This window comes from Ranitomeya imitator, chromosome 2 (assembly GCF_032444005.1).
Source record: "Ranitomeya imitator isolate aRanImi1 chromosome 2, aRanImi1.pri, whole genome shotgun sequence".
Lineage (NCBI taxonomy): Eukaryota > Metazoa > Chordata > Amphibia > Anura > Dendrobatidae > Ranitomeya > Ranitomeya imitator.
This window is the reverse complement of record NC_091283.1, coordinates 658,203,081-658,228,625: the sequence shown is the minus strand read 5'-3', so window position 1 is coordinate 658,228,625 and position 25,545 is coordinate 658,203,081. Positions and strand designations below refer to the sequence as shown.

At 42.1% G+C, this 25,545-nt stretch overlaps 1 protein-coding gene and 1 long non-coding RNA gene across 3 annotated transcripts in view; one reads left to right on the top strand and one right to left on the bottom strand.

The window, feature by feature from the left end:
• Positions 1-25,545, top strand: part of LOC138665463 (uncharacterized) — a 152,842-nt gene that overhangs the window by 98,386 nt on the left and 28,911 nt on the right. The window contains exon 2 of the long non-coding RNA XR_011318467.1: positions 24,535-24,687. This is a non-coding gene — a long non-coding RNA (uncharacterized lncRNA). The remainder of the gene's footprint in view (positions 1-24,534; positions 24,688-25,545) is intronic.
• LOC138665461 (ciliary neurotrophic factor-like) overlaps positions 22,159-25,545 on the bottom strand; it is a 117,349-nt gene continuing 113,962 nt past the window's right edge. For both annotated transcript variants that reach the window (XM_069752974.1, XM_069752973.1), the window contains exon 3: positions 22,159-24,813. In XM_069752974.1, the coding sequence (XP_069609075.1) occupies positions 24,331-24,813 (483 nt within the window). In that variant the 3' untranslated portion in view covers positions 22,159-24,330. The remainder of the gene's footprint in view (positions 24,814-25,545) is intronic.

The following is a 25,545-nucleotide window of genomic DNA, read 5'->3' as shown; positions in this document are numbered from 1 at the left end:
ATTCACACTGAAGGCATCAAAACTATGAAATAACACATGTGGAATTATATACTTAACAAAAAAGTGTGAAACAACTGAAAATATGTCTTATATTGTAGGTCCTTCAACATAGCCACCTTTTGCTTTGATGACTGCTTTGCACACTCTTGGCATTCTCTTGATGAGATTCTAGAGGTAGTCACCGGGAATGGTCTTCCAACAATCTTGAAGGAGTTCCCAGAGATGCTTAGCACTTGTTGGTCCTTTTGCCTTCACTCTGCAGTCCAGCTCACCCCAAACTATCTCGATTGGATTCAGGTCTGGTGTCTGTGGAGGCCAGGTCATCTGGTGTAGCACCCTATAACTCTCCTTCTTGGTCAAGTAGCCCTTACACAGCCTGGAGGTGTGTTTGGGGTAATTGTCCTGTTGAAAAATAAATGATGGTCCAACTAAACGCAAACCGGATGGAATAGCATGCCGCTGCAAGATGCTGTGGTAGCCATGCTGGTTCAGTATACCTTCAATCTTGAATAAATCTCCAACAGTGTCACCAGCAAAGCACCCACACACCATCACACCTCCTCCTCCATGCTTCATGGTGGGAACCAGGCATGTAGAGACCATCCGTTCACCTTTTCTGCGTCGCACAAAGACACGGTGGTTGGAACCAAAGATCTCAAATTTGGACTCATCAGACCAAAGCACAGATTTCCACAGGTCTAATGTCCATTCCTTGTGTTCTTTAGCCCAAACAAGCCTCTTCTGCTTGTTGCCTGTCCTTAGCAGTGGTTTCCTAGCAGCTATTTTACCATGAATGCCTGCTGCACAAAGTCTCCTCTTAACAGTTGTTGTAGAGACGTGTCTGCTGCTAGAACTCTGTGTGGTATTGACCTGGTCTCTAATCTGAGCTGCTGTTAACCTGCGATTTCTGAGGCTGGTGACTCGGATAAACTTATCCTCAGAAGCAGAGGTGACTCTTCGTCTTCCTTTCCTGGGGCGCTCCTCATGTGAGCCAGTTTCTTTGTAGCGCTTGATGGTTTTTGCAACTGCACTTGGGGACACTTTCAAAGTTTTCCCAATTGTTCGGACTGACTGACCTTCATTTCTTAAAGAAATGATGGCCACTCGTTTTTCTTTACTTAGCTGCTTTTTTCTTGCCATAATACAAATTCGAACAGTCTATTTAGTAGGACTATCAGCTGTGTATCCACCAGACTTCTGCACAACAGAACTGATGGTCCCAACCCCATTCATAAGGCAAAAAATCCTACTTATTAAAACTGACAGGGCACACCTGTGAAATGAAAACCATTTTTGAAACTTGCACTCCCGATCTCTAGCAATTATAATATCTGCAAAATGTATTGTGAGGTCCCCATCCCGGCCTCTTTTAGTGTGTATGATACAGACCCCTTGGGTAGTTTGTGGAAACCTTTGTGCACTGTGCAATGGTGAAACTTGTACTCCCTATCTCTAGCTATTCTAATAACTGCAAAATGTATTGCGAGGTCCCCATCACAGTCTCTTTCAGTGTGTAGGATACAGACCCCTTGGTTAATTTTTGGAAAACTTTGTACATTGTGCAATGGTCAAATTTCTACTCTTAATCTCTTTATATTCTATTATTATAAATGTTTTATTGTGTTGCCCTTCTCACGGTCTCTTAACCCCTTAGCGACCGCCGATACGCCTTTTAACGGCGGCCGCTAAGGGTACTTAAACCACAGCGCCGTTAATTAACGGCGCTGTGGAAAAAGTGAATAGCGCCCCCCAGAGTCGGATTTTCTCCGGGGTCTCGGCTGCCGGGGGTAGCCGAGACCCCAGAGAACATGATTCGGGGTTTTTTTTACCCACCCCGCATTTGCGATCGCTGGTAATTAACCGTTTACCGGCGATCGAAAAAAAAACAAAACAACGCAATCTCTTTTTAATTTCTCTGTCCTCCGATGTGATTGCACATCGGAGGACAGAGAAAAGGGGTCCCAGGTAGCCCCCCAATACTCACCTATCTCCCCCGATGCTCCTCGTGGCTCCCGGTGGGCGCCGCCATCTTCAAAATGGCGGGCGCATGCGCAGTGCGCCCGCCGGCCGGCACCGGGAGAATCTTTGGGGTCTCGGATGCCGGGGGTAGCCGAGACCCCAAAGAACATGATCGGGGTCGGTTTTACCGACCCCTGTTTTGCGATCGCCGGTAATTAACTGTTTACCGGCGACCGCAAAAAAAAAAAAAAAGTAAAGTGTAATTCTCTGTCCTCTGATGTGATCGCACATCAGAGGACAGAGAAATAGGGGGATTCGGGGACCCTAGCATACTCATCTGTGTCCCTGGGTCCTCCTGCTGCTCCTCCTGGCTGCCGGGGAAAAGAAAATGGCGGGCGCATGCGCAGTGCGCCCGCCATCTGTCTCCATCTGCTGGCCGGCAGGAGAACAGCAGTTGGGGCTAAAATTAGGGTTAGGGGTAGGGTTAGGGGTAGGGTTAGAGCTAGGGTTAGGGCTAGGGTTAGGGGTAGGGTTAGGGGTAGGGTTAGGGGTAGGGCTAGGGTTAGGGTTAGGGGTAGGGTTAGGGGTAGGGCTAGGGTTAGGGTTAGGGCTAGGGTTAGGGGTAGGGCTAGGGTTAGGGCTAGGGTTAGGGCTAGGGGTAGGGTTAGGGGTAGGGTTAGGGCTAGGGTTAGGGCTAAATTTAGGGTTAGGGGTGGGGCTAAATTTAGGGTTAGGCTTCTTTCACACTTACGTCGGTACGGGGCCGTCGCAATGCGTCGGCCCGACATACCGACGCACGTTGTGAAAATTGTGCACAACGTGGGCAGCGGATGTAGTTTTTCAACGCAGCCGCTGCCCAATCTATGTCCTGGGGAGGAAGGGGCGGAGTTACGGCCACGCATGAGCGGTCAGAAATGGCGGATGCGACGTACAAAAAAACGTTTCATTGGACTTTTTTTGTGCCGACGGTCCGCCAAAACACAACTGATCCAGTGCACGACGGACGCGATGTGTGGCCATCCGTCACGATCCGTCGGCAATACAAGTCTATGGGCAAAAAACGCATCCTGCGGGCACATTTGCAGGATCCGTTTCTTGTCCAAAACGACGGATTGCGACGGATGCCAAACGACGCAAGTGTGAAAGTAGCCTTAGGGCTAGGGTTAGGGTTGGGGCTAAAGTTAGGGCTAGGGTTGGGGCTAAAGTTAGGGTTAGAGATGGGATTAGGGTTAGGGTTTGGATTAGGGTTGGTATTAGGGTTAGGGTTGGCATTAGGGTTATGCTTGGGATTAGGGTTAGGTTTGGGATTAGGGTTAAGGTTAGGGTTGTGATTAGGGGTGTATTGGGATTAGGGTTAGGTTTGAGGTTAGGGTTGAGATTAGGATTAGGGGTGTGTTGGATTTAGGGTTTTGATTAGGGTTATGGTTAGGGTTGACATTAGGGTTGTTTTGGGGTAAGGGTTGTGATTATCGTTAGGGTTAGTGATTAGGATTATGGATCAGGTTGGGATTAGGGTTAGGGGTGTGTTGGAGTTGGGTTGGAGCTAGAATTGGGGGGTTTCCACTGTTTAGGTACATCAGGGGGTCTCCAAACACGACAGCCAATTTTGCGCTCAAAAAGTCAAATGGTGCTCCCTCCCTTCTGAGCTCTGCCGTGCGCCCAAACAGTGGGTTACCCCCACATATGGGGCATCAGCGTACTCGGGATAAATTGGACAACAACTTCTGGGGTCCAATTTCTCTTGTTACCCTTGTGAAAATAAAAACTTGGGGCTACAAAATCTTTTTTGTGGAAATTTTTTTTTTTTTGTTGACTCTGCATTCTAAACTTCTGTGAAGCACTTGGGCATTCAAAGTTCTCACCACACATCTATATAAGTTCCTTGGGGGGTCTAGTTTCCAAAACGGGGTCACTTGTGGGGGTTTACTATTGTTTAGGTACATCAGGGGCTCTGCAAACGCAACATAACGCCCACAGACCATTCTATCAAAGTCTGCATTCCAAAATGGCGCTCCTTCCCTTCCGAGCTCTGCCGTGTGCCCAAACAGTGGTTTACCCCCACATATGGCGCATCAGCGTACTCGGGATAAATTGGACAACAACTATTGCAGTCCAATTTCTCCTGTTACCTTTGTGAAAATAAAAACTTGGGGGCTACAATATCTTTTTTGTGAAAAGAAAATATTTTTTATTTTCACGACTCTGCATTCTAAACTTCTGTGAAGCACTTGGGCATTCAAAGTTCTCACCACACATCTAGATAAGTTCCTTGGGGGGTCTAGTTTCCAAAATGGGGTCACTTGTGGGGGGTTACTACTGTTTAGGTACATCAGGGGCTCTGCAATCGCAACATAATGCCCAGAGACCATTCTATCAAAGTCTGCATTCCAAAACGGCGCTCCTTCCCTTCCGAGCTCTGCCGTGCGCCCAAACAGTGGTTTACCCCCACATATGGTGCATCAGCGTACTCGGGATAAATTGGACAATAACTATTGCAGTCCAATTTCTCCTGTTACCCTTGTGGAAATAAAAACTTGGGGGCTACAATATCTTTTTTGTGGAAAAAAAAATATTTTTTATTTTCACGACTCTGCATTCTAAACTTCTGTGAAGCACTTGGGCATTCAAAGTTCTCACCACACATCTAGATAAGTTCCTTGGGGGGTCTAGTTTCCAAAATGGGGTCACTTGTGGAGGGTTTCTACTGGTTAGGTACATCAGGGGCTCTGCAAACGCAACATAATGCTCGCAGACCATTCTATCAAAGTCTGCATTCCAAAACGGTGCACCTTCCTTCCGAGCTCTGCCGTGCGCCTAAACAGTGGTTTACCCCCACATATGGGGTACCAGCATACTCAGGACAAATTGGACAACAACTTTTGGGGTCCAATTTTTCTTGTTACCCTTGTGAAAATAAAAACTTGGGGGCTAAAAAATCTTTTTTGTGGAAAAAAAAATATTTTTTATTTTCACGACTGCATTATAAACTTCTGTGAAGTACTTGGGCATTCAAAGTTCTCACCACACATCTAGATAAGTTCCTTGAGGGGTCTAGTTTCCAAAATGGTGTCACTTGTGGGGGGTTTCCACTGTTTAGGCACATCAGGGGCTCTCCAAACGCGACATGGCGTCCAATCTCAATTCCAGCCAATTCTACATTGAAAAAGTAAAACGGCACTCCTTCTCTTCCAAGCTCTGCGGTGCGCCCAAACAGTGGTTTACCCCCACATATTGGGTATCGACGTACTCAGGAGAAATTGCACAACAACTTTTGTGGTCTAATTTCTCCTGTTACCCTTGTGAAAATTATAATTTGTGGGCAAAAAGATCATTTTTGTAGAAAAAATGCGATTTTTTTTTCAGGGCTCTACGTTATAAACTTCTGTGAAGCACATGGGGGTTCAAAGTGCTCACCACACATCTAGATAAGTTCCTTAAGGGGTCTAGTTTCCAAAATGGTGTCACTTGTGGGGAGTTTCCACTGTTTAGGCACATCAGGGGCTCTCCAAACGTGACATGGCGTCCCATCTCAATTCCAGCCAATTCTGCATTGAAAAAGTCAAACGGCGCTCCTTCACTTCTAAGTTCTGTGGTGCGTCCAAAAAGTGGTTTACCCCCACATATGGGGTATTGGCGTATTCAGGAGAAATTGCATAACAAAATTTATGGTTACATTTCTGTTTTTACACATGTGAAAATAAAAAAAATGGTTCTGAATTAAGATGTTTGCAAAAAAAAGTTAAATGTTCATTTTTTCCTTCCACATTGTTTCAGTTCCTGTGAAGCACGTAAAGGGTTAATAAACGTCTTGAATGTGGTTTTGAGAACCTTGAGGGGTGTAGTTTTTAGAATGTTGTCACACTTTGTTATTTTCTATCATATAGACCCCTCAAAATGACTTCAAATGTGATGTGGTCCCTAAAACAAAATGGTGTTGTAAAAATGAGAAATTGCTGGTCAACTTTTAACCCTTATAACTCCCTAACAAAAAAAATTTTGTTTCCAAAATTGTGCTGATGTAAAGTAGACGTGTGGGAAATGTTATTTGTTAACTATTTTTCGTGACATATCTCTCTGATTTAAGGGCATAAAAATACAAAGTTTGAAAATTGCAAAATTTTAAAAATTTTCGCCATATTTCCGTTTTTTTCATAAATAATCGCAAGTAATATCGAAGAAATGTTACTACTACCATGAGGTACCATATGTCACGAAAAAACAATCTCAGAATCAGCGGGATCCGTTGAAGCGTTCCAGAGTTATAACCTCATAAAGTGACAGTGGTCAGAATTGCAAAAATTGGCTCGGTCATTAAGTACCAAATTGGCTCTGTCACTAAGGGGTTAAGCGTGTATCTGGGAGCCTGATGTTGATTTTTGGTTCTGCACTTGGTACAAAGGTGTTTCCAAAAATTTAAGAACATTGCCAACATGGAGTATACATACATGACCACTAAGTACTTGTTGCAGAAGCAGGAGGAGTAGGATGTGATTTCCATAAGAAAATGGGTTTGGATGGTAAGCATGGACTTAAGACAACTTCCAAAAAAGAACATTTGGCCTGCAGTTAAGTTGGGTTTCTGTCACCTGAAGGGCTTACAAAGTTGGAAGAAATCCAGCCCTTGTTCAATTTTAGAAGAGTCAGCCTGTCTGTACTTTCTATTGACAGACTTGTGCGCCTATCTGTTATGATTGCATTGCTTTATGACACATGCCAACAACAGACTCAGGAAAAAAGTCAAGTTTGCATTTCTCAGCAGGCTTTGCACTAGTCACACAACTGGTAGATAAATACAGCTCTGGCAAAAATTAAGAGACCACCATATCAAAACCCTGTCATGGGCAGCCCAATCTCCAGACCTGAACCCCATTGAAAACCTCTAGAATGTAATCAAGAGGATGATGGATAGTCACAAGCCATCAAAGATTACATTTACATTTGCTTTTACTTGCATTTGCTTTTATTTGCTTACACTTGCATTTGCTTACATTTTTGCGCCAAAAGCAGTGTGAAAGACTAGTGAAAAGCATGCCAAGACGCATGAAAACTGTGATTAAAATCATAGTTATTCCACTCCCTGAGTTAAAACATTAGTAATGTTGTTTCTAAATGATTATGAACTTGTTTTTTTTTTGCCTTATTTGAGGTCTGAAAGCACTTTTTTTTAATTTGGACCATTTCTCCTTTTCAGAAAAAAAAATTATTGCCTGGGAATTCGGAGACATTTTGTCAGAAGTTTATAGAATAAAAGAACAATTTACATTTTACTTAAAAATCTAATATATAAAGCTGAATGTGTGTGTGTATGTATGTATGTATGTATGTATGTCCGGGATTGGCATCTGCACCGTCGCAGCTATAGCCACAAAATTTTGCACAGTCACACGTCTGGACCCCAAGAGTGTCATAGGCTATGTTGTGAGGCGAAATTTTAACCCCGCGCGTTCCAATTCACCAAACAATTTTGCCCCTATCTACATAATGGGGAAAAAATTGAAAGGAAAAGTGTTGGAGGCGTCGCAGCTACAGCCACAAAATTTTGCACAGTCACACGTCTGGACCCTGAGAGCATCATAGGCTATGTTGTGAGGTGAAATTTTAACCTCGCGCTTTCCAATTCACCAAACAATTTTGCCCCTATCTACATAATGGGGAAAAGTGAAAGGAAAAGTGTTGGAGGCAAATTAACAGCTGCCAGATGTGAACAAGGGGGACTTAAAGAATGAGAGCGATGGCGCCAAAGAGTATATACCGTACAGTTGCTAAGGTGGGGCCCCGACATGGGATACTCACCACACACGGGGATATGAACACACACACAAAATGCGCCACAAACTACCACGTGCTTGAACACATATACCACCCTCAGGACACATTTCACCACACATACACCAACCTCGCCACATAAAAGTCAAAACACAAAAGTCGCCGCTCAAAACTCGCCACGCGCAAAACTCGCCACATGCAAAAACTAGGCTCACGCAAAACTCGCCACAAGTGCAAAACTCACCTCATGGGAAACTCGCCACATGCAAAACTTGCACACGCGGAAAAATTGCCACATGCACAAAAGTTGCAACACATGCAAAAGTTGCCTCACACAAAACTTGCACAAAAGGCACCACACATAAAACTCGCCACGTGCAAAACTCGCCATGCGCAAAACTTGCTGCACACAACTTGCTACACTAACCTGTCACATGCAACTCGACACACAAAAAGTTGCTACACACATGTTTCCACACAAAACTCATCTCACAAAAGTCGCTACATGCATGTCGCCACACGCAACTCAACACACACAACTTGACAAACGAAACTCGCCCTAAAACACACACAAGTCTGGTATTATCCTTCAAAAATAAAAATCTGATTAATAAGCAGACAAACTACAAGAGCAACAAATGTACCATATAGGAAATACGGCAGCTGTCAGTCACATGACCTGTCTATTATGTGTATGTGTGAGCTAATATATACTGCCAGGGGGAGGGCTTCCTGTTGGCTGGGGATTTATCAGGCTGCCAATTTAGCTTAAAAATACTGAGCAAATAACGTGTGAACGAGGTCTAATACAGGAGGAGATGACACACAGGTATATACTATATACAGGGGAGATGACACACAGATATATACTATATACAGGAAAGATGACACACAGGTATATACTATATAGAGGAGGAGATGACATACAGGTACATACTATATACAGGAGGAGATGACATACAGGTATATACTATATACAGGAGCAGATGACCTACAGGTATATACTATATACAGGAGGAGATGACACACAGATATATACTAAATACAGGGGAGATGACACACAGGTATATACTATATACAGGAGGAGATGACATAAAGGTATATACTATATATAGAAGGAGATGACAACAGGTATATACTATATATAGGAGGAGATGACATACAGGTATATACTATATACAGGGGAGATGACACACAGCAGGTATATACTATATACAGGGGAGATGACATACAGGTATATACTATAACAGGAGATGACATACAGGTTTATACTATATATAAGGGAGATGACAAACATGTATATACTGAGGTGAAAATGAGAGGTGTGAGGTAAAAAAGGAAAAGGTGTGAGTGCAAAATGAGAGGAGTGAGGTAAAATAGTGGAGTGATCAGAAAATGACAGATGTGAGGTCGAAATGACAAGTGTTAGGGGGGAATGAGAGGAGTGAGGGAGAAAATGAGAGGTGTGAGGGAGAAAATGAGAGATGTGAGTGGAAAATGAAAGATGTGATTGGGAAAATGAGAGGCGTGATGGGAAAATAAGAGAAGTGAGGTGTTATAACTAACCACAGATATTTACTATGCCCAGGCAACGCCAGGCTCTTCAGCTAGTATACCTATAAAGAGAAAAATCAGACAAATTGACAATTTTGCAGTGGTCTCTTGATTTTTACCAGAGCTGTTTATGCTATTTATTTATCCAATAGAACAGTAATTTTTTATATCACTTTTATGACACACGCCAACAGCAGACACAGGAAAATAAGTGTCACTGGTAAATAATAAAGTTTGCCTATCTCAGCAGGCTTTGCGCCAGTCACACAAATCCTAGCTAAATATATGGTATTTATTTAACCAATAGCACAGTAATTTTTTTATATCACCTTTATGACACACGCCAACAGCAGACTCGGGAAAATTACTGGCAAATAGTTATGTTTGCATGTCTCGGCAGGTTTTGCGAGAATTGCCCAAAAGCTAGATAAATATACACTATTTATTTAACCAATAGCAGAGTTATTTTTTGTTATATCGCTTTTATGACACACACCAGCAGCAGACTCAGGAGAATTAGTGGAAATTAGTGAAAATTTACCAGTGGATAAATAGTAACGTTTGCGTATCTCAGCAGGTTTTGCGCCAGTCGCACAAATGCTAGATAAATATACGCTATTTATTTCACCAATAGCACAGTAAAAAATGTATATGGCCTTTTTTACACATGCCAACAGCAGACTCAGGAAAATTACTGTTAAACAGGGAGGTTTGCGTATCTCAGCAGGCTTTGCGCCAGTCGCACAACTGCTAGATAAATATATGCTATTTCAGCAATAAGCAAGGAATATTATTTAGCAATTAGCCCTAAAAAATTTAGATTTAGTATATGCTGGTATTCAGGAACATTATTTAGCTAAAAAAATTGGTTTAGTATATACTGGTATTGCGGAATATTATTTTGCTCTAAAAAGAGCTGTTTTGTAACAGTTGTAACAATGGTACTGGATTTGAAACCCTGCCTCTCTCTCCCAACTCTCACAATCTGTTCCTACACTATACACAATGTAACCTAGCAGATCTGCAGCATGTACTTGCAATGATAACACCCTGCCAGCCTTTTCCTCTCCCTTGTATTAAATATCTCCCTACACTATCTCAACCTAACAGAGAACTAATCTTCACTCTCAGCTCATAAAAGAGCTTTTGGAATCAGAAACTCTCCATATACGCTGCTTTCGCTCTCCAAATGCTAACAGTACCCACTCACTACACTGTTTCTGCATGTAATGTGCGCAAGATGGCGCTGGAAGGGCTTAATTAACCACTTTGATGCTGTAAGGCCTGCAAATCACAGTAATACCACACCAAAGATGGCGATAGCATTTCTGTGATTGGCAAGCAAGCCCAGCATGTTCATTGGCTGCAAATAAATCGCCAAACATGCTGGGCAGGTCACTGGAATATATCACAGCGAAAATCAAATTATTTGCCAAGTAAGGAATAGCCCAAATACCATACTATTCCTGCGAGTAACGGATAGTGCTGAATGTATTCTCTCATCTCTAGTTATAATGAAATATTATGTTTTTTTCCAAACAAAGTGATACCCATATGTCGTCAAAAACTAATGTTTGGGCACATCACAAAACTCAGAAAATCGCTATTTAATTTTGGGAATGTAAATTTGGGCATCATGTTGCATTTGCCGAGCCCCTAAGGTGCCCCCCAAAAATAGAAACTCCCACAAGTGACCCCATATTGGAAACTTCACTGCTTAGTGGATTCATCTAGGTCTACAGTGAGTATATTGACCCACCATATGTCTCACAGAATTTTATAACATTGGGATGTGGAAATATAACACACAAGCCATAAATTGTTACGTCTGTTCTGCCCGCTACAGTAATGCTAAGCATATGGCACTTACTGTGGTTGTGGAACACTCTGGGACTCAGAAGGAGCAGGGCTTTTGGTTGTGGAAGCACAGATTTCACTGGATTTTGAGGGGCAGGGAGCCATGTTGCTTTTTCAGAACTTTTGTTCTACGAGTAAGGTGGAAAACTCCCTATATTTCCAGTGACAGACCTGTGTAGGGACTAGTTGTTTGCGGGATTAATCAAACCAGAGAAATGTCTGTTATTGGTTGAGGAGATCCCTTTTCTAGGATATGTTTTATCGTCCACCGGTTTTTGCATGGATCTGGCGAAAGTCCTAGCAGTATTGAATTGAGGATTCAAAAATATTTTGGTACTGGCCAAACCCCAGATGGGTATGACCAGGAAGGGACAGACTTTTCTAAGTGGTCCAGTCTCCAGTCTGGCCAGGGAGACATTCGATACCTTGAATGAGTGTTTTGCATCTGTGTTGATTCTCATACAGCCTAACATCACTCATCCTTTTACAGTCAAAGTTGTCGCATCTGTGGTGGGGATGGGGCCATATTGTCACAGGGTGCGTTTCCTGGTAAATGGGATCCATGTGCATACTTGTCTAAAAAACTGTCATCTGCAGAGACAAATTATGACATTTGCAATCAAGTGGGCCTTTGAAGAGTGGTGTAATTTTCTGGAGGAGGGAGTTCTTCTGGTTATGGTAATCACGTATCATAAGAATCTCGTATATTTAGATTCTGAAAAATGTCTAACATCTCGACAGACAAGATGGCCATTGTTCTTCATTGTTTTCCTGGTGATTTAAATAAATGTGAACCAGTTCCTATACTACAAAAATGGGTGGCTATTGTGTCTATATGTTCTGATCTTGAAAAAGAGGTTGTTGACACTCAGGGGGATGCCCCTGCTGCTTGTCCGATAGGTAAATTGTTGGTGTCTGTGAATCTTCATCTGAGAGTTCTTAGTGAACATCATGATTCGGTTTTGGCTGGACATCCTGGTATTAAAGCCACCATTGATCTTCTTACTCTTTGATTTCGGTGGTAAGGGGTACATCAGGATGTCCGGGGACTATGTAGCAGCTTGCAGTGTCTAAATCTTCTCTTTCTCATCCATCAGGGTCTCTCCAACCATTGGTGATTCTCAGTAGACCTTGGACTCATTTATAGGTTAATTTTATCAATGGATCTACCCATTTCGGCAGGCAATACTGTCATTTTGGTGGTGGTGGATAGATTCAGTAAAATGTCCTATTTTATTGCACTACCAGCTTTTCCTAACACCAAGACGTTGGTACAAATTGTCATCAGAGAGATTTTAAAATTCCATGGGATCCCTACCGATATTGTTTCTGACAGGTGGGTGCAGTTTATTTCCAAATTTTGCAGAGCGTTTTTCACTCGTTTGGAGATTCATCTGTCACTCTCTTCAGCATTTCACCCAAAGTCTAATGGGCAAACTGAATGGGTTAACCAGAATCTTGAGACTTATCTTAGGTGCTTTGTGTCTGAGAATCAGGAGGAATGGGTTACCTACTTACCTCTAGCTGAATTTGCAGTAAATAATCGTTGCCATGAGTCTACTGGTAAGTCGACATTTTTCGAGGTGCACAGGTTTCAGCTTTAGTTCAGCTATTTTAATCTTCTGAAATACATGAGGAAGGATGGTTTTCATCATGAATTACATCTGTATCACAAGGTGTTATTGATAATTTGAGAATATGGGGTTCAAATATGAGTGTGGCAGATCAGAGATGTTTGGTGGATCCGGACCTGTGTGTTGATGAATTGGTGTGGTTGTCCTTAAGGAACATGAAGTTGAAGGTTTCCTCTTGGAAATTCGTTTCCAGCTTCATCGGTCCTTAAAAGACTATGGCCATCGTCAATCCAGTAGCATTTCTCCTTGCTTTGCCGCCCACCTTTAGGATCCATAATGTTTTTCATTGATCTCTTCTCAACAAATATGTTGTGTCCTCTGTGCCATCGCTACTACTGCCATCCTCTGTCATTGTGGATGGAAATTTAGAGCTTCCGATAGCGAAGATCGTTGATTCTCGCTTAGTTCGTCTGTCACTTCGTTATCTGGTACACTGGAAAGGATACGGTCCTGAAGAGAGTATGTGGGTACCAGCATCTGAAGTCCATGCGGCCATGCTGATCCAGTCTTTTCAAATGGCACACTCTGATAAACCTGATTCTGAAGTTCTAAAGGTCCCTCGTAGAAGGGGGTTACTGTTATGGGTTTACCGTGACAGAAAGGAGCCAACAGACCGCAACATCTGACTCCTCCTACTCCTGCACTGAATAGAAGCACCTCACCTTAATATTAAACAGTGTACCGTATTTTTCGGACTTTAAGACGCAGCCCAAATTTTGGGGTGGAAAATAGCAGAAAAATGATTATTATAAGATGGGGATCCGTCTTATGGTCCCAATTTAAGGTATCTTACCTGAGAGCTGGCGGTGGTACATCGGGGTCACAGAAGGCAGTGTCCCTTCCTCAGGAAGCCGGCAGAAGTGGGGCAATGCTGCAGTCCCAGGGTGTGATGCTGCGGATCTGGTGTCGGCGGTGAGGCAGAGCTGGAGCAGGGTCCCTTCCTCAGGATGCTGGCAGCGGGAGAGGTGTGGTGATTTGTGGTGGTGGGAGGTGTGGAGTGCACCTGAGCAGGGTCCCTTCTTCAGAATACCGACAGCAGAAATGTGGTGGTGCCGTGGCCCAGTGTCCACGGTGAGCAGAGTGCATCACCGGTTTCCCTGCAGCCATCTTCCTGAAGCCATGAGCCGCCGGAGGCTTCAGGAAAATGGCCACCGGAGGCCACGCGTGCGTAGATTGAGATCTCGCTAGCCATTTTCCCTACCTTGACCTCTGAAGCATCCACCTCCACAGTGAATGGTCTCTGAAGATTAGATTGGATTAGAACAGGAGAAGACAAAAAATACTTTTTCAATTTTTCAAAAGCCCTAATAGCATCTGGTGACCAAACTTTGAGATTCGACCATGACATGTGAGGTCAGTAAGAGTTTTTTTTTTTAATTGTAATTTTTATTGAAATGTTTCAAATTTTACAGGAAAAGAAAAAAATAATTAGGCATTTTAATTTTTTTACTATCATTTATAGCTTAACAACCAATTTTTCGGACTATAAGACGCAGCCCAAAATTTGGGGTGGAAAATAGCAGAAAAATGATTATTATAAGATGGGGATCCGTCTTATGGTCCCAATAATAGCAGTAATAACAGTAATAGTTTAACATTTTCAGGTAGATAAAGAGTAAAATTTTACAAACAAACACAAACTCAGAAAAGAAAAGGGGGAAATGATGTGTAATGTAATGACCTAGTTACAGTATATCCATCTCATAGAGGTCATATATTTAACATGGACCAAAAGGAATCCCAAGGAGATCAAACAAGGTTAAATCTATCTACAGTATTGTCATTAAGGGCTACCCGGTATTCAAATTTCCTGATATCCTTGATGCGAGAATATATATTTAGTTGTGAAGTTGGAGAAGTTTGCTTCTAATGGTAGGCAGTCAAACAGCGTGCTGCTGTTAACATACTGTATGTAAAAGTAATCTAATGGATCTCTTGGATATGAATTCAGGAAAAAATATTTAATAGAAAGTGCTGAGGATTTAATGGGAGATCTACTCCAAAATTTGCTTAATGAGGAGTTGGACTATCACCCAGAACGGTTTAATCAGTGCACAGTCCCAAAAAATGTGAAATATAGAACCTCTAGATAGGACGCAACGCCAGCAAAGTAAGAGGTTAAACAATCTGAGAAAACTCCTTAATGAGTTTTCTATAATAGTTGGCTAGTACTAGAAAACTTTCCCACGTGTTTAGGTCACTAGGTAGGACCCAATCTATTATGGCTTACACCTTCCCAGGATCGATTTTAAACCCAACATCCAAGTGCATTGGTTAACTCCAAAAGCATGACGAGATTTTTTAAAAGAATGTATGACGTTAAAAACTATGTTTTCCATTCATTCCCTATCCTCTGGATGCGTATTAAATTGTAAGCCTCTCTAAGCTCTCGGAAGTCTAAGCAAAGATGGAGACCACCATCTTGCTTTTTAGCAAAGAAGAATCCAGGAGCCACAAGGGAGAATGAAGGATGGATATGACCCTTCTGTAAACTTTCGTTCACATAATTTTTCATGGCGGTATGTTCAGGCCTAGATAAGTTATATAGGCGAGCTTTAGGTAATATGGCACCAGGGTAAAGATCAACAGCACAGTTATAAGGACGATTGGAAGGTAATGTTTCTGCCTCTGTTTCCAAAAACACATCATTGAAGTCTTTCAAGTACCCTAGCAGACCCTCCAGACTTGCAAAGCATAATTGTACAGCGCTTAGAAATTTCTTATGACACTTAACAATTTTCTTCTGACACCAATCAATAACAGGATTGTGAATGAGAAACCCCAATGCCACCCCTTTAGGCCTCTTTCACACGTCCAGATAATTCCGGTACCGGAGAAATCGGTACCGAAATTATCCGTGTCCGTGTGCTCACGTAGCACATCAGTGTGGCACACGGGCGGCAGCCGTGTGCCGCCCATGTGCCGACTGAGGACCACACGGACCGTGCAAGAGACAGCGCTACAGTTAAGCGCTGTCCCCTGCGTGCGGTGCTGAAGCCGGAATTCATCCCTTCTCCCCAGCAGCGTTCGCTGGAGAGAAGGAATGAAAAATCAATGTTTTTTTAATTTATTTTTCCTTAAAAATAAAGTTTGTGCGTCCCCTCCCGCCTCCCATCCCCTGTGTGCCCCCCCGCTTGCGTGCCGGGAAATACCCAGCTCCTGCAATGTCTCCTCTCAGCAGCTGCAGCAGGTCCTGTGTGAGCGGTCACATGGTCCCGCTCATTACAGTGAGGAATATGCGCATATTGTGCAGAAACACATAGATCCTAATGGGTCTACGTGTGTCAGTGTCTCCGGTACGTGAGAAAACTGTCACTACACGTACCGGAGACACTGACGTGTGAAAGAGGCCTTAGGTAGCTTAACCAAGAGAAACCAGAAAATGGATTCTGAGTGAAGTGCTCCTATTGAGGCAAGAATTCCACCGTTACAAATTTGACACAGTTCTGAAGTAAAGGTGTAAGGAGTGACAGAGACTGGTGTATGCCTCCACCCCTTTAAGCACGTCCCAGTTAATTATAAGTAAATTACCACCCTGTAATTTTGTTAAACCGTGTATTTATGGTTATATTTAATATTCTGGATCTAGTGCTGCTACCGTATAGTGTTATGTGTAAATATGTATGTTGTAGGGAAAGTGCAGTATTTAAGTTAGTCCACTAGATGGGGACACATAAGTCTCATAGTGTATATAGCTATCTGATAGGAGGAGTCTGCAGTGGGTTAGCCAGGATAATTTCCTCATTTTAGTCAGTGAAGCCAGGGAGCTGAAGAGCTCAGGAAGGCCTGAGTGCTCAGACAGTCCCAAAGGGCTCTAAAGCCTGGGACAGCACAGCAGCTTTGCAACGTTTAAGGAAAGGGCCAGCCGTCCAATGTCAGTGGGACAGAAGTTCAGCTGAAGCAGCTGTGTGACAGCAGTGTGGAGCAGAAGTGAGAGAAAAGGTCATAAGCAGTATGGGGACACAGGTCGTTCATAATGTGGCAGATCGGTGCATGGGTTGATACCCTTAGATCCGGTGCTAAACGGATGAGGGAACCCCCAAGTGTAGTGAGTCTGGACAGGGAGGACGTTGCGTGACCGCCAGATGTGGTACGACCCCGGAAAGCACTGAGGGACATCAAAAAGATCACAGGGAAAGTAAAGGATGTGAACAGTGCCAAACTCTGTGTTGATGCTGTAACTGGTGTAATAATTATATGGGTACTACAGAATCTGATAGCATGGGATAAAGCCAGTCCAAGCGCAAAGTTGCAGCAAAAGAATGTATTTACTCAAAACAGAAATGTAAACAGAATACAGATATTTCTGCAATTGTAACGAGGTCATCAGCTCTATATAGTAAATAATAGCAAACAAAACATAATACAGATATTCCTGCTATAGTGACGAGGTCCTCAGCACAATATAGTATATCACAGCAAACTGAGAGGCGAACAGATATTTAAACAAGCAAGTCCGATAAGGTTATTAGTGCGAATGCACACAGTACTTAAATGAGGAAGTCCAGCAAAACGTGATCACACATGTGCACAGAACTTGTTAGTAACAGTCCAATAATTTGCAGATATTGCGTTGTGTGAATGCAGTCCTGGGAAAGAGAGGACGAGGGAAAAAGAGGGAGAGTGCTATCTAAGCATAGCAGATGAGTAAATCTTTCTTGATGAGACAAGCACAACTTGAATCTTGCTCACCTGGTGTGGTTGTGCAAAGAGGCACAACACTGTGAAAAGTTTTGCAAACAAAGAAGATCCTTTCACTGGTGTGCAGCCAGTCGCAGCAGTTCCAGAGGCGAGAGGTAGCTGAATTGGGAAAGGCAGACCACCGAGTAGTGAGCAGTAGAAGCAGGGAGTTCTCCAGCAAACAGGCAGAAGTTCAGGAGCCAGCAGCACAAAATACTCATGCACAGGAGAACACATGACCCGGACTTAAATAATCAGGACATACAGGAAGTTCCATGACATGGCGAGATCCAAGATTCCATCTTGGATCAAGGCGAACAGGCGCCAGGAAAGTCTGGAATCCTTACATGTGGATGTGCTGTGATTGAAACCAAGTAAAGTTCTATGTTTAAAGTTTGATTTGGACTCTGTCTCTTTGTGTGAAACACTGCCAGCAGCAGAACTTCAGCAGCCCCGATGGGACCCTGACGGTGCAGAGGGTGAAGCAGAAGGTATGCAAGAAAAGGGACATTGTTTATGTGTGGCGGGAGGCCAGGACATGCGTAAACAGATAGTCTCAGCCACGACTACGGCCCAGGCCCTTCCCCACACAGGTGTCAATCTCAAAAATTTGAATGGGTTTTTCCAGACTAACTGCCCCTAATCCTAATTTCTGAACCAGTTAGGAATCCATAAACTTAACTGCAGACTTGCAGTCAATGAAAGCTAATGCAGGCAATACATGTTTCTTGAAATACAAAACCATTTTGAGCAATACTTTATCTGAGGAGAAAAAGGATACCTTGAAGTCTGAGTGACCTACTTGGTAACATTTACCTGACAGCTTAAAAAAATGTCATCTGAGACCACAGTAGAAACAGAGTCCAAGCTCCTGTCTTAGTTTCTTCTAAACGGCATGAAAACTGGCAGCTCCAACCTCCATTGGCTTTACCACGTGTAAACGGGAATGATGCAGGGAGGTAAACAAGGCATACCACTGCCCACTATGCCTCTTGCAAATTTTGCAATACATCTGTACATCCTGGGTTATGGCATCCGCCATAGAACAAGGGGGATCATGCAGAATTAGAGCTTTCATCATGGATTCAGACAGACCTCTCCCGTGTCAGATTCATGATCCTAGCCTCAGCTACCTGGATTCTGTCGTGTTCATCATAGATAACCCCTAAGGCATCAAAAAAGGTGTCAACTGAAGATCATGCTGGGGCTGGTGGGGACAAAGAAAATGCCCAAGGTTCCGCTTACAATACTGACATGACTACTCTCCCCTGCTGAAGAACAGGGTCAAAGGGTAAAGAATAGCCTACAACTCTTCTTGAACACCCTAAACTGTTTTTTCTCCCACTAAAAGCTTATCAGGGAGGGCCAATACTGGTTCGGGGAAGACCAATTTAACATCTTATGGGAAGACATTGCAGTCTCTGCTGGAAGAGAAGGGCTATGGGGAGTTTTCATAAGTCTAGCCACTTGACCTTGCAAATGGGACCATGAAGATTCAAGACTCTGGTGTTTTTCAGCCAAATTTTCAGCCATGCATTCAGCCAGACAGGTATGACACATGATGACATGTGAATGGGATCCATGCTAGTGAGAAAAGCAAAATGTAGGGTCAGTTGTAATGTGACGCTGAGTCACTACTCATAGATAAACTGTTAGACAGGATAGTCAAGAGGTCCGAGGTCAGATAATATGAGGGCTCATAGTACAAAGGAGTAAGACAAATCCTTGGTTAGGTAACAGTCGGGGGTCAAAAGCCAGACGGATGCATCAAGACAAGGGAGCAAAACAAATGAATAGTGGGAGTCCTAGTCTGGGGTCAGATACCTGAAGTTAGAGAGCATCAAGAATAGTCATGACAAACCCTAGCAAAGAGACACAGGGCTTAGCAAACACACCTAACCTAAGCAAAGCTACAACTGATACTCACTACAAACATCTAGCCAGCTAAATACTTTGCAATTGATTAAGGATGGGATGTACCTGGGGAAATGCCCGCAGACTAAACCAGGCTGAGTAGTGGGGCTGTCAATCAAAATGCTGACAACCCAGCATGCTCCAGGATCAGGTTGGATGACTGGACTGTCACTCACAAAACCAACAGTCCAGCAAACTCCAGATCCCATAGGACAGCTGAGCTGTCACTCACAGAATTCCTCCACCACAGTCAATGTTGAAGCTGTGACAGTATTATTGTCCCATCACACGATCAATTCCTGAACTATATATTACTTTAAAACATTACTCTACCCTCCATTGCCTGATCCATCTGTGCTAATATATGGCCATACACCTGTGCAGGTTTGCATATTGACAAATTATTCTATAATTGGTATTTCTTCATGTCAAAGTAAGACCTTAAGGCTTTGGGTATAAACAAACATATACTACACTGCCAATACATCTATAGCACAAAGAGTTGTGTATTCCCCTTTAAATCAAGTGTCATGTGTGTTAGGAGGTGTTAGACTTCATTCAGATGTTTCTCAGGTATTTGTTCTATCTGTGGTTTTCACAGATAGAACACGTGCTCATTATAGACTATGCAACTTTTTACGTGTCTGTCTACATGCGGACTGAAAGGTCCTGCAAAAAATCTAGACAACATGTCCATTTATTATCTGAGTGATGGATCAAAATTACCTTCACAAGTCTTCAAGGCTGTAAAAGTCACGGACAACATGTGGAGGCATCAGTCTGCAGACTGTGATTAACACTGCAAAGAATTAATGAAGTGTTGTAATTGATTTATTTCTTGATATGTGAAAATCACTGATGAAAAACTGTTAGTAAAAACTGACACCAGTGATTAAATATGGGTTAGAAAACTGATGACACTTGGACCATTTTTTGGCATCCGAATGAGACCCAATAGGGTGTTGTGTAGGGGTGTAGCAGCAGGACATAATGACATCTTGTCAGTCTTTTCAGGAGTTGTTCACTGACCAGGTAGCAACATATTAGGAAAATTATAGAGATATTGATAGTTTTGCATTTGCTGTCAGTTATATTTTGGCTATTTTCTATTCTCATTTAATAAACGTTAAAGGAAACTTATCAGGACGTTCTTATGTCGCATCTCTGCTGCAGTATATTCTGGATATCATAGTGAAAATAGTACGGGTGTACTCCACATTTCATCCTTTGCATTGCAAAAGGTGAACTATGCACCCGGCACAGGACTAGGTTTTTAAATATCTCCCAATACAAGTTTTGTGTTCCTCTATCACATACTATAGATCTTAATGCCGTGCTAACTGCAGCTGAGCTATGGAGTTGGTTCTTCTCTTCCAATTAGGCGTATGGCCCCTATTATGAAGCTGGAACAAATCTCTGAGTTGATGTCGGGTAGAGTCTAGTAGAGTTCTGAAAAATCCCAGGCATTAGAGCCACAGATTGAGAAGGCACAGCTGTATATTTTTTAATTACACCACCTTTATTGTTATATATGATTCATATATTCACATCGGTTTATTAGAATAATACAGCACGCCACAATTCTTGTAAAATGTTTTATCCATTAGTTTTTGAGCGCTCATATTACTGAAATTAGATATAGGTTTATGATGGGCTATTCAAACTAATATGCTGACTTTCTGTAATACTCCCTTGACAAGGCATACAATGAATGGCAAATTACACCTCAGGGTTTGTATTTATTCTATTTTTAGTGGTATTTTGATTAGTTATATCTCCAACTTACCGCTGTATTTTACTTTTTACCCTGCACTTTACTTCTGATACCATAATTAAGCCACATTCAGAAGTCTATGAAATAAGTTCAAAAAGGCACCGACTGGCTGCGGATCTCCTGACTGGAACTTAACAACCTTCTAGGCGTATACAAGTCTGTCACTTCTGAGTCAGGAGACTTGCAGCCAGACCGTGTGTTGTGGATGTCTGAATAAGGCTTTATGCCATTACTGCACTTCCGATCACCGCCTCATTGCATGTTTGCTGCTTTAATGTGATGCACACTCCTTGTTTTTAATGTTCTTTAAAATATCATATGAAATAAATATTGTTATATTTAAACTGAAAGAGAACCTGTGAGATCTCATAGCCGTCAGAAACCATGACTGTAGATTTAAAAAAGCTGATCACAATATTCAAATAAAGCCTTTGAAGTTCCACAGTAAAGTTTCTATGTTTCAAAATATGTACTTTTCATCTGGATCCAAGAAGTATTGTTTCTTCTTGCGGAGAGTGACATGATAAGCATGTCGAGGTGAGGAGACTTAAAGCCGCAATGCTCCTCTGGGAAATATGCAAATTGTGTCTTCAGAGAGGACGAGGACTAGAACTCTAGTGCCACCTATTGGAAGTAGCAATCCTAACAGTCAATGTCGACCCTTTAACGAGCCTTGTCACATGACTTAGGATGACATTGACTGTTAGGATTGCTAGGAGACAATTTGCATATTTCCCAGAGGAGCATTGCGGCTTTAAGTCTCCTCACCTCGACATGCTTATCATGTCACTCTCCGCAAGGAGAAACGATACTTCTTGGATCCCGGTCAGACGCCTCTCAATCAGCCAAACCAGATCTCCACTTTGCACTGACGAGGGGCAGTACCCCGAAACACAGTGTCAGCAAATTGAGATTCTGGTTTGGCTTTTATCCTAAGTCATGTGACAAGGCTCGTTAAAGGGTCGACATTGACTGTTAGGATTGCTACTTCCAATAGGTGGCACTAGAGTTCTAGTCCTCTTCCTCTCTGAAGAGGCAATTTGCATACTTTTCATCTGTAACTTGGCATGTGTAAATAAACCCGGAAATCTCAAGCATGTGAGAATGTCAATTATGTCCAGGGTGGCTTGCTAACCAATGCACAATTATGTAAACATACCAGAACTGATAAAATACAAAGACCATATTCATAGGGGATACTCTGTAAAGAGCAATATACTATACATAAAAAAGAGAAAAGAGCCTAGAATTCCCACATTTTACTACTCATGATCAGAAAATAACTTTTTCCATGGAAATCATTTGAAAAAAAATATATATATACAACTTTATTAATGCTTTAATACAAAACAGGCAAAGTGCAGATAATAAAAACCAGAAATACTGGACAGGTCAGTTGAACAATGATGCAAACTGGCAGTGACGGGCTATCCATAACAAGAGGATACTCAGTAGGTGTAAAAGTATACACTTCATGAAAGTGTTAACTAAAATAGGAGTACATGTGAATATCCTCAAGAATGATATGTTTTATTTTATTTTCTGATCATGGGTAGTTATATTTGGGAATTCTAAGCTCTTTTCCAATGCAGAATTAGTCCGGGGGAATGATGCTCTCCAGACTAGTTCTGGCTCATTTACATATGCCAAGCTGCAAATTAAAAGCGTTTTTTTGTAAACATAGAAAAATTACTGTAGAACTTTAAGGTTTTATTAGAATGCAGCGATCACAAATTACATAGCATAGAGGCTGCCAGTCAAGCAGAAGGCAACACTGGGCAAGGAATAAAGCTGGAGTGACAGATTCTTCAAATCTATACAATTGTATATCAATTTAAATGCTGATTTCTCAGAAATAAGGAACAGACTGGCCATAAAAAGATATTTGAGGGGTGTGAAATCCTGCTGACAAATTCCCTACTCTGGGTGTAGTGTTTAATTGTATATAAGTATATATTATTATTATACATTTTTATAGCGCCATTTATTCCATGGCGCTTTACATGTGAATACGGGGCAAAATATAATGCACCATACTTGCGGAATATGTTATTTAATCAATTATATATTCAGAATGCAGACACTAATTTTGCTTAGTGCTAAAATATATGTGATAATCATTTTATTCCCTGCTGCTACATTCTGACCTGTCCTGAAAATCTCTTCTACTAAAACTATTCAATACATCCATCCAATCAGTGCTCATGTACTATTTCCAATCAGTGCTCAAATGCATAAATCCAAACTAGTGTCCTTCAACTAGCCAATTTGTTTATTGCATGCATAATCAAAGCTATTACCTGTTTTGCTCAGTCTATGTTTACATGCAGCGTTTTTTATTTTTGCATGAAAATCACAAGCTATGGCCACAAAAACACAGCATAAATTATGTGCGATTTTGATGTGTTTTTTATGCTTGGACATTTTGAGCTCAATTGGGGTATAACTGCAGTAAAAAAGCTGAAAAAACAGACACGCTGTGTTTTTTAAAGGTGTACCACAGGTCAAAAACTCAAGGAAAAACTGTGGGAATGAGATTTTAGAAATCTCATTCATTTTGCTGTTCACATGAAAAATGCTGGTTAAACACCACATAAAAAACACTACGTCTGAACAAGACCTTATAGTAAGGTTGCCCAAGCCTTGGACAGTATTTAGGATTTCTAAAATCATGTTGCTGCAATACTAGTAAAATAAGCCATGTCAAAATCGCATGGTCTATACTTTTAAATTCTGAGCTAAATAATCTAATACTAATACATCTCCATAGTGGCCACAGCTCCACTTTTCTCAGTTTATTTTTTAAACATTCAGAATTTTATGATTTTTCTATATAGCTATGATTAAATGGATTGTCCCTACCTAGATATTGAAGACCTACTAGGTCTGACACAGCCACAGATCCTATTCATTCGAATATAAGCTGAGCTGTAGTTCTCGGCAATGACCACCAAACAGTGGACGGGCCTTCTTTTTATACCGTGGCTACATCTCGCCCTGATACTGATGATCTATCCTGCCTGCAAAGATCAAGTTATATATTTTTTTAGTTGAGGTGAATGACCATATAGAATCTACCTACTGTATTAATTCCCTGACACACTCTGCAAAGTGTCAAACCTGCTTCATTCCATCATTGTTATTCTAGCTTCTTCTTCATTCTTGACCCTCTGTCCAAATTCAACCTAAACTTCATTGTTCACTTATTTCTGTAAAACTCTCAGCCTTGATGACCAAGTTCCCCCTTTCTCTTTGCAACTTTCGTAAGTCTCTGATGCTTCTCACTGCCCAGATTGCCAGTTCCCTCAGAACATGATAACCCCTAACTTTCCTATCAAAGGCTCCTCCTGATGCACTATCCATCTCATCTATTTCTTCCTCGAATTCTTTCTTTAGGCCCATTTCTGTTCCAAGTTGCTCTAGTTGGGACCTTAAGGCTGAAACTTGTGCTAGAATGCTATGAAGACCACTGTGAAGAGCACCCTCTCCTTGCAACAGGCTGTCGCCCTGCTCTTCTATCACTCTGATCAGTCTTCTCTCGAATTCCAAGTAAGTAGTTATATTAGCAAGCAGTCTCTCTTCCATTGCCATCTCTGTCCAGGTGGCTGAATCTACGGATGAGTTTCCTCCTGGAAGATCATAGTGAGTTAAACGGTGAAGTCCATGCGCTTCCACCTGTGATAAAAAAAAAAAATAAGATTCACGCTATTATATTGTAGATCTAGCTCTAAACCAGTGTTCCTCAACCTGCAAAGGACTATGTGCAAAATGTTCAAGGAGTGCCAAGGGGTAATATCGCTTGCTCTATGGGGTTTAAGAAGAGGAGATTGCGGATTCTGTTTTGATTTCTAGCATTTTAACACTTGCAGCTGTTTTATATATGTTATAAGTTTATTAACCACTTTCCCTTCTGGCCTAAGATCTGTAAAGCGGTAGCTTGGGCTGAAGACTTAACAAATAAACCCTGCGCTAAACCGTAAATCAGGTAGGCCATGTTATACTTTGGGATAGTTTACTATTCTCATTTACTATTCTCATCTATTAAAGTTAATCAAAAAGATTCAAAGGACCCTGGTCCAGGGGCCATGTTAATAGTGCAAGTTTATAGGACTAGTGCTTTACCTTCAGGCATCCCCCATACCCATGATTTCTAGTTTGCCGTGACTTCATTTTTGCAGTGCAATGCAAGTATGACATAGCGCCAGGCCTACTAGCCAGAAGACACGACGGAGATACCAGCAGGTTAAAGAAGGTTGGGCCTAGTCTGGTCGCCCCCGAATCTCCCTGAAAATCTGCCTCCAGAGCTTAAAGGGAACCTGTCACCTGAATTTGGCGGGACTGGTTTTGGGTCATATGGGCGGAGTTTTCGGGTGTTTGATTCACCCTTTCCTTACCCGCTGGCTGCAT